Source organism: Scyliorhinus canicula, chromosome 11, assembly GCF_902713615.1.
Source record: "Scyliorhinus canicula chromosome 11, sScyCan1.1, whole genome shotgun sequence".
Lineage (NCBI taxonomy): Eukaryota > Metazoa > Chordata > Chondrichthyes > Carcharhiniformes > Scyliorhinidae > Scyliorhinus > Scyliorhinus canicula.
This window is the reverse complement of record NC_052156.1, coordinates 104,625,925-104,638,860: the sequence shown is the minus strand read 5'-3', so window position 1 is coordinate 104,638,860 and position 12,936 is coordinate 104,625,925. Positions and strand designations below refer to the sequence as shown.

The following is a 12,936-nucleotide window of genomic DNA, read 5'->3' as shown; positions in this document are numbered from 1 at the left end:
TAGCATTGTGGATGGCACAATTGCTTCACAGCTCCAGGGTCCCAGGTTCGAATCCGGCTGGGTCACTGTCTGTGCGGAGTCTGTACATCCTCCCCGTGTGTGCGTGGGTTTCCTCCGGGTGCTCCGGTTTCCTCCCACAGTCCAAAGATGTGCAGGTTAGGTGGATTGGCCATGTTAAATTGCCCTTAGTGTCCAAAATTGCCCTTAGTGTTGGGTGGGGTTACTGGGTTATGGGGATAGGGTGGAGGTGTTGACCTTGGGTAGGGTGCTCTTTCCAGGAGCCAATGCAGACTCGATGGGCCGAATGGCCTCCTTCTGCACTGTAAATTCTATTCTATGATAATCTCCCCTTTAATTACCGCCTTTAATGCCTCCCACACCATGGACGGAGAGATCATCTGTTTTCATTCCATTCATCATAGTTCTTTATGGTCCCTGATATTTACGCACAAAATCCCAGATCCGATAACAATCCCACGTCCAGCCTCCAACCTGTGCACTGTGCCTGGTCCCCCCCCCCTGCTTTAAATCCATCCGATGCAGCGCATGGTCGGAAATAGCCACCGCTAAATACTCATCATTCTTTACCCCAGGTAACAAGGTCCTACCCATAACAAAAAAATCCAGACGCAATACACCTTGCATACCTGCGAAAAAAAGAAAACTCCTTAACCCCCCCTAAGTGCGTAAACCGCTACAGATCAGCCCCTCCTGTGACTTCCATAAATTACATGAACACCTTTGCCATCCCCGAAGAGACCAGTGATCTGTGGTTGGAGTGGCCAAACTTTGGATCCAGAACACAACTGAAAGCCTCCCCTAAAATCAGCTGCTGTATATCCAGTTCTGGAATGGCGGCCAACACTTTTCGCAATTTTAACTACATAAGATTTTGACAGCACAGAGGTTGCCCACCGAAGGCAGGCGAGCACCTAATTAAAATGAGATGGTCAAAACCTGTTGCTGCCTGGTGCCAGGGAGGCCTGAGCAACCTTGAACCCTTCAGCACAGCATGGAGGCAGGGGAAGGCCAGGTTTCTGTGGTCTCGGGGAGCAGGAATTACCCTCCTGACTCAACAACACCTTGAGGACTCACTCCCCCGACCAACAGGATTTCCCTCCCATCATCTTGGTCCTCGATCCTCTCTTCCCGTTCCCCTAATTCACCTTGTGTATTCCCTTCTCCCGACTGATTTCCTGTTCTTGTGTCACTCCCACCGGTTTTGCATGGTAGCACAGTGGTTAGCACTGTTGCTTCACAGCGCCAGGGCCCCAGGTTTATTTCACGACTTAGGTCACTGTGCAGAGTCTGCATGTTCTCCCTGTGTCTGCGCGGGTTTCTTACGGATGCTGCAGTTTCCTCCCACAAGTCCCAAAAGATGTGCTGTTAGGTGAATTGAACATTCTGAATTCTCCCCCTGTGAACAGGCACCGGAATGTGGTGGCTAGGGGCCTTTCAGAGTAACTTCATTGCAGTGTTAATGTAAGCCTACTTATGACAATAAAGATTATTATTATTCAAAACGTGAATGAGGTCTGTGAAGTGTTGGCTAGTGTAGACTTGAGAGATGAACAGACACTTCCAACACTGATGAAGGTTCAACTCAATTTTATTAACTACTTCTAACTAACTAACACACGATGACCGGGGGTCTAACTGATGCTAACTTAAACTAGAGACCTAAGCCTTGTCCGAACCAGTTGATTCTCTCAGCATGTGTTGTAAGTCTGTGCTGGGCTGGATGAGTTCTTGTTACACTCAGGGGCAGCACCCAGAATGAGCAGGAACCATGGTGCCCTCTGCCTTTATAGTGTGTGTATTCTAACTGGTGATTGGCTGCGGTGTTTGCGCATGTTGATTGGTCCCTATGTCTGTCCATCAGTGTGTGTCTGCACCATGATATATTGGTGTATATTATGACAATCTGGGTGTTAAATCAGGCTTTGGTTTAAAGCATGGTTTTCCCCCAATCTCACAATCTATCCACCTGGAGTTAAAATCAGCCCTTAGAATTGCAATATGAGATTACTTTAACATGTGTTTCTTGTCTGTTTCTTGTAGACCCAGTTACCATAGAGATATTAATTGAATCTGGATCTTTGAATTACACCACCCAGTTTACGATCCATAACTGTTATAAGATTGCGGAAGCTCGGTTTAATAATGCTACGTAAGTTTTGCACCTTATTTACATAATTTACAACCTTCGGTTTTGTTTGGCATGCAAAGTAGAATGGGAAAGATTTTGTCTTCGACTGTTGGTTACAGTTTTGTAGGCCTTTGTAATGATACTTAGCTAAGCCATTATTGACTCTGAGAACTACTTGACAAGCTCGGAGCTGTCTCCATACTTGCTGGTACACACAACTCTGTCCTACATTAGACTAACCCTGGGTATGGATCATGTGCTCTTTTACATCACTGTGGGCAGTGATACTCAGTCCCACATTAATCCTATATGTGCCAGACCCTTCGTCTACACCCCCTTCCATGTCTTTACCTAATGTATTTTAAGTGATTTCTGTTTGCCTTCAGTTTTGCGTTGTTATTATATCATCTACATTGTCATTACTGAATTCTCACTACCAAATCTCCTCTCTTCATGTCCTTGAATTTAATTGTTCAGACGATCTGGTGGCTTTATAACATTTCCATGTTTCATACGCAGTACAGTGAGATGAATGGCCGGCTCCATCACTCCTGGTTCTTCCTATAAACGTGGAGGTTGTTCCTTCATCTGGATATGTTTTAATCCTTTTCTTCTATTCTTTTGTGTTGACCTGGAATTATCAGTTCGGCTATTGAGCTGGTTGGTGGTTGCTACCCTAACTCGATTCTTATGGGGCAGCTGAGCATTGTGCTCCTCTCTTTGTCGTTTCTTTCACTTTACCCGTGGTGGTGTGGATCATGGCAATGTTCTCTGTGGTGATGAATGAGCATTCCTGTGACTGGAATAATGTTTAGTGGGGCACTTAGGTTTGCATTTCGCTGTCACCAATGGATGGCAGCTACCAGGTTGGAGCATCTTCTGTGCCTTTGGCATGCTGGCTCAGAGTTGCAGTGTTGACCTGCTGTACTATCTTTGGAGCCGGATGTTGAGACTCGTCGACTGCGGGTCGCTCTCTTTTCCACCCTCCACTGGAGATCTTTTTATTACCTTCTGGGTGGTTGGCTGGCTTGACCATTAACGGTTTTCCAGCATCTCTTGTAAAAATGGATAAACCTGCTCCGAGAAAAGACACTTCAGAGCTGAAGTGCTAGTCAGTATACTCTTTTTATTGCGTAGTAGGGAACTTGTATGATTAACCACTGTGGTAGTCTCAACATTTCCGGCCATTTGACGAGATCGACGGCTATAAAAACATTTCTGCTCGAGAGAGAAAGGCTGGTTACAGATGATGTACATCAGCTTGAAGATTTGTTTGCCACCATACCTTAGTGCTTCCAGTATCAGGTCTATGACTGGAAGTCAGATTCTTCCTAGCCCACAGACTGATATGTATGTTGTTTGAAGCCGGGGGGGTCTTTTAGTCGTGATTCTTTTTCTGGCAGTTACGCTGGCTACTGTGTCTAATTTAAAATGTATTACATTAACTGAAATGTCCACATTCCAAAATGAGAAGCCATGATCTTTGACTGCGTCCCAAGAAGTACGGCTGTGTATCTTCCAGGCTTGCATCCAATCTTGTGGATGATCTAGGGCCTTCTGTTCATTTGAGAGAGTTGTCCAGTCCTGTTGCACTGAAAGAATTGGGCTGAAATTGCAGGACATGACCTTGCCTGTGGGGAGGCTTCTTGGCTTCATAGCACTGGCATGGTCGCTCTGCTGGCTGGTTCAGGTATTTCTTTTCCTGGCCTGGAGTTACCATTCTCTTTGTTGCTAATCTAACTGAACTGTGGATTGGCCTCTGTAAGATCATTTTGTTTTCTCCATTAAAATGATTCTGAGTTTCTCATAAGAATTCTGACTGCTCCAGGTGGAGCCTAATACAATTTAAGGTAGTCCATGGGGCACATGTAAGTGGCTTGGATGAGCAAGTTTTTCGGGGTAGAGGACAGGTGTGCGAGGTGCGCGGGAAGCTAGAAAATCATGTCCACATGTTTTGGGCATGCCCGAAGCTTTGAGGGTTTTGCTAAGGCAATGTCCACGGTACTAAAAACACGAGTGGTGCCGAGTCCATAAGTGGCGATCTTTGGAGTACAAAGAAAAGTACAGCACAGGAACAGACCCTTCGGCCTTCCAAGCCCGTGCCAACCATGCTGCCCGACTAAACTACAATCATCTACACTTCCTGGGTCCGTATCCCTCTATTCCCATCCTATTCATGTATTTGTCAAGATGCCCCTTAAATGTGTCGCAAGAGCCAGGAGTTCAGGCAGCGAAAAAGGCTGATGTATTGGCCTTTGCCTCACTGGTAGCCTGGAGACGGATCTTATTAATGTGGTGGGACCCAAAGCCCCCGAGTGTAGAGACCTGGGTTAGTGACATGGCTGGGTTTCTCAGTCTCAAGAAAATAAAGTTCGCCTTAAGAGGGTCAATGGTAGGGTTCTCCCAGAGGTGGCAGCCGTTTGTCGACTTTCTCGGGGAAAATTAAAATATCAGCAGATACAGTAATCCAAAGGGGGGGGGGAGAAGAGAGAGAGAGAGGGGGGGCCAGATTGCTGTTTTATGGTTCGGGTGTGTGAAGATTGGGATGGGGGTGGAAATGTTTATTATACCATGTTTCTGTCATTGTTATTATTATAAAATCTTCCAAATATCCTAAATTCAGATTTCCTAGGACTTCTGGTGACGTTGTGTAAGAGCAAGACACACAAAAAGTGGCTTCTAGCTGGGTCTTTGCTTTTGATCCCCTTTACCTGTTTTTCACTGGAGTTTGATGACCAGACGTCTGCTATGGGCTTAGGAAACTGTTACTGGAAGGAATCGTGTGGAAATCATTGACAGATAAGCCAAACTCGAAGAGAGTAGCTGGCGAAGGAAACTAAAGGAGGGAAGGTGGCTGCCACGCCTTTTACTTTAGACACATTAGCTGAAGTGATGGCGCAGGAGCTGGAGAATTTTGGCAAGAAAATAGATCAGCAATTTGAGCGGCAGGGCAAGGAGCTAAGTCCTTCAAAGCCACAATTGAGGAGGCACTGGGTCTGATTCGGGTGCGGGTTGTGAATACCTTGAACAAGGTTAAAGCTCAGGGTGAGACTTTGAAGGGTGTGGAGGAGGCCCTGTCGCAGCAGGAGGATCGGCTTGCCTCGTTGAAGGCTGAGATGGTGGCGGATAGCAACAAAGGCCGGAGGCTGAAGGTAGAAGATCTGGAGAACAGGTCAAAGTGGTTAAACCTCAGGTTGGTGGGGCTTCCTGAGGGACTGGAGAGCTCGAAGCCGATTCGGTACTTTGTGGAGATGTTTTCCGGTTGGTGGACGGGGTGAGGTGTTCCCCCCTCCAGAACTGGACAGAGCTCACAGGGCGCTCAGACAAAAACCAAGGCCGAATGAGCCGCTGCGAGTGGTGATTATCCATTCCATAATTACCGATGGAAGGAGCTGGTCTTGGGAGTGGGCGAAGAAGACTCGGAATATCGATTGGGATGGGCACATGGTGCGTACATACCAGATATTGGGACTGAGCTGGAGAAGAGGTGGGCGAAAGCTGTTTTCTACAGCAAGGGCGTGCAATTTTTGGTGGTGTACTCAGTGAGGTTGCGGGTCACCATGGCCTCAAAGGATCACTTCTTCGATACGCCGGAGCAGGCAGAGGCCTTCATCAGAGAAAAGAAATTGGGGCCGCTGTGAGATGGACTGTTTGGGACTCTGGGTATGAAGGGGTGATGCCTGTATTCTGTACCTGTGCCTTTGGGGGTTATTGGCTTTTGTTTTGTTTGGAGGGGAAGTTTTAATAAAGATAAGGGGGTGTTCCTGTGTGTTTTGGAGGGGAAAGGGACTTCTTAATGATGGTGGGTTTTTGGCATGATGGTGGGGAGTTTGGGCCAGAAGGGATGGGGAGGTTGCTTCTAAGGGGAAATCAGCGAAGGGCCTTGATGGGGCCACTTTGCCAGTGATGAGGAGAGGGTAGGCTAGCGAATGGGAGTGGAGTGGGGGAAGAGGCTGCGGTCAGTTGGTCCTGTTTAGGTGGGTTACAGTGGGCCTATTTGTTTGGATGGTGCGCTGATGGGGGGACTATGGCACCAGGAAGTGTTCTGGGGCTAGCTTTCTCTATTTAGGGGTTCAGATGAAGCGTGGGTTCGCAATCTGAATTTTACTGATTTGGCGAGTAGGGTGAGGGAGGATTTGCAGAGAGGGACAGCTTTCCATTGTCTCTGGTGGGCACGGTGTAGGCGATTAAGATAAATATCCTGCCAAGATTCGTGTTCCTGTTTCAGTGCCTTCCAGTCTTTCTGCTGAAAGTGGGGAACCTTTTGTTTCAGCCAGGGAAAATTGATGCCATGTTTGGGGGGTTGAGTAGGTAAAGCACTTACTTTTGGAGTGTTGGTTTGCTGATTGGGAGGAGCTGAGGGAGAGGGCAGGCTTTGGTGGGATGGATATGTTCAGGTATTATCAGGTGCTTGATTGGGTTCGGCGAGCGTTCCCGGCATTCCCCATGGCACCGCCACCTACTTTGCGTTATTAACAGCCGGCTGCTGCGGCTGTTGCATGCAGATTTGCGCGATCGGGAGGGCCGCGACGGACGACTCCACGACCCTTCAGACACCCGCCCGCGAGTCGCGCCCCGAGTTTGACAATGCCTGCTCTACGGTGTCGGCCCGCTAGCCCCACACCAAATGCAGGACCAGTGGCCGTTTAGGTCGTTAAACGCCACCGTTCTCATGCCAGCATCAGGACATAGCCTGAAAGTGGGAGAATCCAGCCCAGGGAGTTGAACTTGGCTATGTTTACTATCCTATAATCAATGCCCTGGTTCTGGAGAAATGTTATCCTATTTTAAAATGTCTCATTGGAAGCAATTGTGAGGAGATGTGTGTGAAATCTGTTTGTCAGAGATTGTGATTTTGACTGCTTTTAGAAATTCTCACCTTTGCTGTATAAACAGCCTGGGAAACTGGTGGTAAGTGGAAATTGGACGAGTGTCCATGGCTGGAGCTTTCCGGCCGTTCACACCAGCAAGATCTTCCAGTCCTGCCGACAGAATACCCCCACTGTGGGTTTCCCAGCACTGAGGGGTACGTTCAATAGGAAACTCCGTTGACAACGGCAGGACCAGAAGATACGGCCAGTGGCCAATAGCAGGCGGCCGCGGTGAAGCACACGGCGGGTTGCGGGGAAAATCCTGCCCACGTGTCTCTGTCCAGTGTCAGATCCATTCTTTTCCCAAATCCAGCAGAGTCTGCAAAGTGTGTGTACATTTCTTTTAGGTTTTCAGTGAGCTGTAGATATCAAGATTGGTGTTGAGATTGTCTATTCTTCCTGCTGCCTCCTGGACTCTGGATGTGGGACATTGCCAGACCCGACACTTCCGCTCCCCTATAATCCTTTTGCAAATTCCATGAGCAAATGCTAGCACAGACTGGTAGGGCTGATTGGACTGTTTCTGTGCTGTAATCTGTGTATTTCTGTGTATAAGTCCGATTTCCATTTTCTCCCTTTAACCAGATGTTCTGAATGTATCAGCTTTGGATGTCACTGGTGTATTGTAGAAAATCAATGCACTCACAACCCATCTTGTCATGGAAATGCTGAGCAGGTAACCAGTCATTACTGAGATTGATATTGTTTTAAAAAAATACTTTAAAAATTAATAAGATTAATTGTTTTTTTCAGTTCTGCCCTGAGATTGACAAAGCAAAATTAAAAACGTCTTCAGTCATGGATCTTAACATTTACATGAAAAATGCCAAAGTTCTAAAAGTAAGTCCTAAAAGAACTCTTAATGTTTACCAGGGGGCTCAATTAATCACATTAAAACAGACTCTTTGGTCATTATCACATTTCTGTTTCTGGGATTTTGCTGCACCCAAATGGTGGCTGTTTTTCCTACATTGGAACAAGTGACTAAACTTCAAAAAGTACTTTGTTGTCTGTGAAATGCTTTGGGATGTTCTCGTGGTGTAATGGTATTGTCACAGTGCAGCCTTCATCACCTAGAAGGATAATGGTAACAGCTTCATGCGAACATCATCACTTCCAAGTTCCCCTCCAACTCACAACCCATTCTAAGCTGGACATTAGTCGCCCTTCCTTCAGTGCTGGTGGATACAGAATATTGGAACTCCTTAGCCATTGTGGTAGCTCCCGGCTTCCCCACCTCAGATTACAGCAGTCCAAGAAGCCCTTCCCTGCGCAGCTTTGGATGAGGAAAAAATGTCTCTTGGATGTGTCACCCTATTCCCCGAAAATGAAGAAAAAGAATTGACAAATTGCCCAGACCCAGTTGTTGTAGACTTGTGTCCCACAGCCACCCCAATGTAATCATTCGCTTGTATTCATATCAAAAAGTTGTAAAGATTATTGGTTGTAATTCTCTTTATCTGACTGCCAGTGCACTTTAAAACAAATGTCTGCTCCTCAGAATGTTAGAAACTTTAACCAACCCATTTCCTGTTCAGTAAGCTGCTTCCTCTTAGCTGCGTGCACAAGAAGGAATTCTGCTTTGTGAATTTGTAATAATGTTATCTGCAGAATGTCTTGTTTTCTATTTGTTGCTGAAGAGGAAGACTGCTGAATTGTTTGAAAAATACTTCTTCTCATGTTCTGTGAAAAGAATTCCGAGGGCCCTTGTCTGAGGGCATGCTTGTTCTAGACTTGTTGTCATAGAGTCTTGATAGCACAGAGGGAAGCCACTCAGTCCATCAAGTACATGCCAGCTCTCTGTAGAGCAATCCAGTCAGCCAATTTCCCCAATTTAGTGCATTGAAAAATTTGCAGTCTCAGCTATATTTTGAAGAAAATTATTTGATCCCCGTTAAACTTATTTAATATCTTGGCCCACCATGAAATGTGCTTGGCTGATGTTGTCAGCTTCAGAAATGATGAAAGTTGCCGTGAAATCGTACATATCATCCAGTTGCGAGTCCACAGGAAAAGGGAGTTCCACATTCTGTAACCCAAAGGTAACTGTATTGCGTAACACTGTGTGACAATTGTTCTGTGTTTCTGAGAGTCTTGCACTTACTGTGCTAGATTGGTGAAGCCTAGTTAACTCAAGAACAAAGTGAACAGAATCCACAGAATGAACAGGAAGCTTGTGCTAGGAGCATGAGAGAGTAGACATTTCTCTATATATACCTCTACTGTATAAACCTCTATAAATAAAGTTCCTCCTGATGTGGCAACTGGTCTCATCTCTGCATTGCTCCATGGTAATATAAAATTTCAACCAGTACCCTTACCCAGCAGGCTCATGGTAAATAAATATCCCATAAGTAGGCCTAGAATTAATATAGTAACGGGTCCCAGTGCCATTTTTAAGTGGCTGCCCAGAATACTCTTAGATGCGTCTGTCAATGGACTGAACCTCTGGTCAATGTTGCACTCATTTTACACCCAAAATATGGGCACAGCACTGTCTAATTTCTCCCTCAAGAGATAGATTGTCAACTTGCTGCCGCAGTGTAAATCTTGGATCAACTGCCCATTGTAGAAACAGCCTGATTTTCATTCCATTTCTTTGAATTGATTTGGGATGCTGCCATGTCTGGGTGCTCAAACCCATGCCTATCTTTCCGAACCCATCCTCCCTCCCCAATTTATCATTACACCCTGCACCCCATGCCCGATTGCCAGCACCTATCCCTGCAATCTAAATGGCCACCCTCCAACTTAAACATGGTTGTACTGCTATTTGTAGATCAATGGCCTCTATCGCAATTGTTGGCTCATTTTCTTTGCCAGGAGTACTGCTTATGGTCAACATTAAACTGGATGCGGTCTTTAGGACTACCCTGAGAATGAGGCCTTTCTCATCTTAAGAGACGAAAAGTCTATCATTTTAAGTTCAGAATGGTTGTGAAAAGGGTTTATTAATCTCCTTTAAGGAAGGAAACCTGCCACCCATGCACAGCCTGATCTATACGTAAATCCAGCCCGACACGGGTATGGTGTTGTATCATTTTGATACACCTGAGTGACTTGCTAGACCCACTTTCAGAGGGCAGTTATGAATGTTTGAAAAGGACTTTTAAGAGTTTGCATCCATTGTAAACAGATCAGTTCTAGCTTTCTTGGATAATAAGAAAAATTGGTCCATGTGATGCAGCAATCCTTGATCTGGAAGCATTTCAAAGGGGAGGCAGTTAAGAAAAATGACTTGTGGCTGTCTGGGACAAAGGAGAGCTGCAGACAGAGGACTGGAAGGTGAAAGTGATTAACGCAGACAAAAAGAGAAAGCAGACAAAGAATAACAAAGACAATCCTTGTAATGAGAAGAACATTATAATCTCAAAAAGAGATCAGTTTTCGTTTGGCAGAAAGGAGACAGGGGCTCTTGAAGGTAACGTGAGCTGGCTGGCAAGGTATTAAACGTGTAAAGCTGTTTTAATACCTTGGGGACACCAAAGAGCTGACTATTTTCTCAGAACTGGCCAGGGTATTTTTGGTTGGTCAGTTGAAAAGGGAAATCTTGAAAGCTACATCATCAGGACTGTTATGACCCAAGAGAGAGACGGTTCATAGAGCATGTCTTGCTGTCGATAATGGTGCTTGTGAAACTTGAAAGTGAAAGCTGTTGTTGGGTAGGAATCCTGACCTACCTTGCATGGATAAAGTTACCATATTGTCGAGCTTTGTAGCTATGTAGAGCTACATTTGTGTTTGGAGTCATGTGGTTCTTGTGGATGTGTAATGTATATCTTTGGTGTATCTGGTATTTAAAGTGAAATTTACCTTGTTACTTGAAATATCATTTGCCTGTTAATTCATGTGCAATTTGTGTTGCTTCTGATTTGTGTAAAGAAACAAAATGTTACAAAAAATGGAATCTCATTGGTAGTTTTGTAATTTGGGGGTCATTCAGTTATTTTGGTTTACTGTTACTCCACAGGGATTGTAACACACACATTTCTCCACATTATATTCCATCTGCCATTTTTTTTTTTGCTAACTCACTGCGCCTATCATATCCTTTTGCCGACTCTTGGGTGGAATATTATGATTTTTTAACCAAATGTCAACTCGGGCGGGGAAAGTGATGTGCCCTCCAGCTCCATTGACATTTAGTTTTTTAAAAATCCTGACAGAGCTCAGCCTCCCCATGGACATGGAGACCCCACTGTCCCTCCAACAACGCATGTAGCACTGCCTCCTAGCTCTGCCCTGGCATGGACCCCCAGCGGCTGTACTTATTGTGAGTTCCTGGTGTATTCTCATTGTTTGTCAGGACCTGTTGCAAACCCAGTCAATGTGATGTCATCTTGGGGGCAGGGGTTTTCCTAATGTGGAGGAATAACAGAGCAGAGAGCCAGCTAATGAGATGGTAATGGGGTTCCTGACCTTTCATGGTGGGAACTCCGTTGTTTCATTGGCAAGGGGGCGGGGGCAATCTGAAAGGGAAATCCCGCTGCGTAAAAGCTGATACTGTGGGTAGAATTTAATGTTGGCAACGGGTCATGCTCACCATCCTGAGAACAGGCCTTGCATCATCTGAGTGCAAATGAAGTGCCCATCGGGTGGGTAACTGCACTGAAGAGAGCCTTCCCTGGGATTTAGGATCCCGGGGCTGAAATCTCACTCACCTGGAGCTGCCAACCTATCAGAGACTGCCCGTCAGCACAACCAGGAACAATAGCAGCTGCGGGTAATACACCTACCAAACACTAGGATCAATGAGGGACCCAGGTCACAGGTGAGCGAGGAGGTAAGGCATTGCGAGCTAGGAATGGGTGCGAGGGGGTCAGAGGAAAGAGTGAGGGGGCTTACTGAGAGCCAATCCATTCCCGCCTTGCCCTCAATTAGACACCAAGTGCCTGTGAATGAGGAAGCCCGCTGTCTTCCTACCTCAAAGGACAGCAAGCAAACTCAATGCACCAGTGGGATGGTGTTATGAGGCCCCTTAAGTGAGCATTTATTGGTGTGTTTGTGTGGGGAGTGATAAGGGTGCTTATAGCCATATAAAATGGGTGCTAATTGCCCACTTAATGGCCTCAATTAGCTTCTGGTCAGAAGGTTGCCCACAAGCTTTCTCACATTGCAATTAACTAGGGAGGGAATGGGGGGGGATATGGGAAGGCTGTGAAATATCTACTCTTCAAACCTACTGCCTTTTGAGGAGGGGGAGGGGCATTAAATTTGGCTCTGTTTCCTCTTAGTTAGCCTGTCCTCTATCCGTGCACAGATTACCTCTGACAGCATGAGCTGTTGTCATGTACCTTTTATGTGGCATCTGATCAAATGCCTTTTGAGAATGTAATACATGACTTCTACAGGTTCCCCTTTATCCACTCTGCTTGTTACATCCTCGCGAACTCTTAATACATTTGTCAAACAGGATTTCTCTTTCGCAAATTCATTTTGACTTTCTGCCCTGATTGTATTATAATTTTCTAAATGTCCTGGTACTATTTCCATAATCATGCAATAAAGAGTTGCATTGTAAATTATAAATCTTTGAAGAATCTTCACATTGCATTCTTTTATAGGACTCTAATATTGACCTGAATTGTACGTTTGATGGGATGACGCAAGAGGCCATCTGGTTCAACGAGTCTATTATCCAATGCAACAGGCCTCAGGTCAGCATCATGTTTTACATTAATTAATTAATTAATTAATTAATTTTTTTCCCTGAGGATGGGTATGTACTTTCTCAATAATCCCTTGTTCTTCCACTGTTACATCGTGTTCAGTAAAATATAGACCCGATTGAACTTTGTGTTGAAGGGTGAAAGGTTACATTAGTTTGCCAGTGTCAGTGTGGGTAACCCATTTTGAGTTTGCTTTTAGCAGTGCAGTTTCTTCCATCAACATGGCTTTGAATTCAACATTTTAAAA

At 45.5% G+C, this 12,936-nt stretch overlaps 1 protein-coding gene across 1 annotated transcript in view; it reads left to right on the top strand.

Moving 5' to 3' along the window:
- Window positions 1–12,936, top strand: part of LOC119973781 (plexin-C1-like) — a 102,725-nt gene that overhangs the window by 67,976 nt on the left and 21,813 nt on the right. Inside the window, exons 7-10 of the mRNA XM_038812205.1 lie at window positions 2,062–2,170; window positions 7,606–7,696; window positions 7,774–7,860; window positions 12,585–12,677. Coding sequence (XP_038668133.1) covers window positions 2,062–2,170; window positions 7,606–7,696; window positions 7,774–7,860; window positions 12,585–12,677 — 380 coding nt within the window. The remainder of the gene's footprint in view (window positions 1–2,061; window positions 2,171–7,605; window positions 7,697–7,773; window positions 7,861–12,584; window positions 12,678–12,936) is intronic.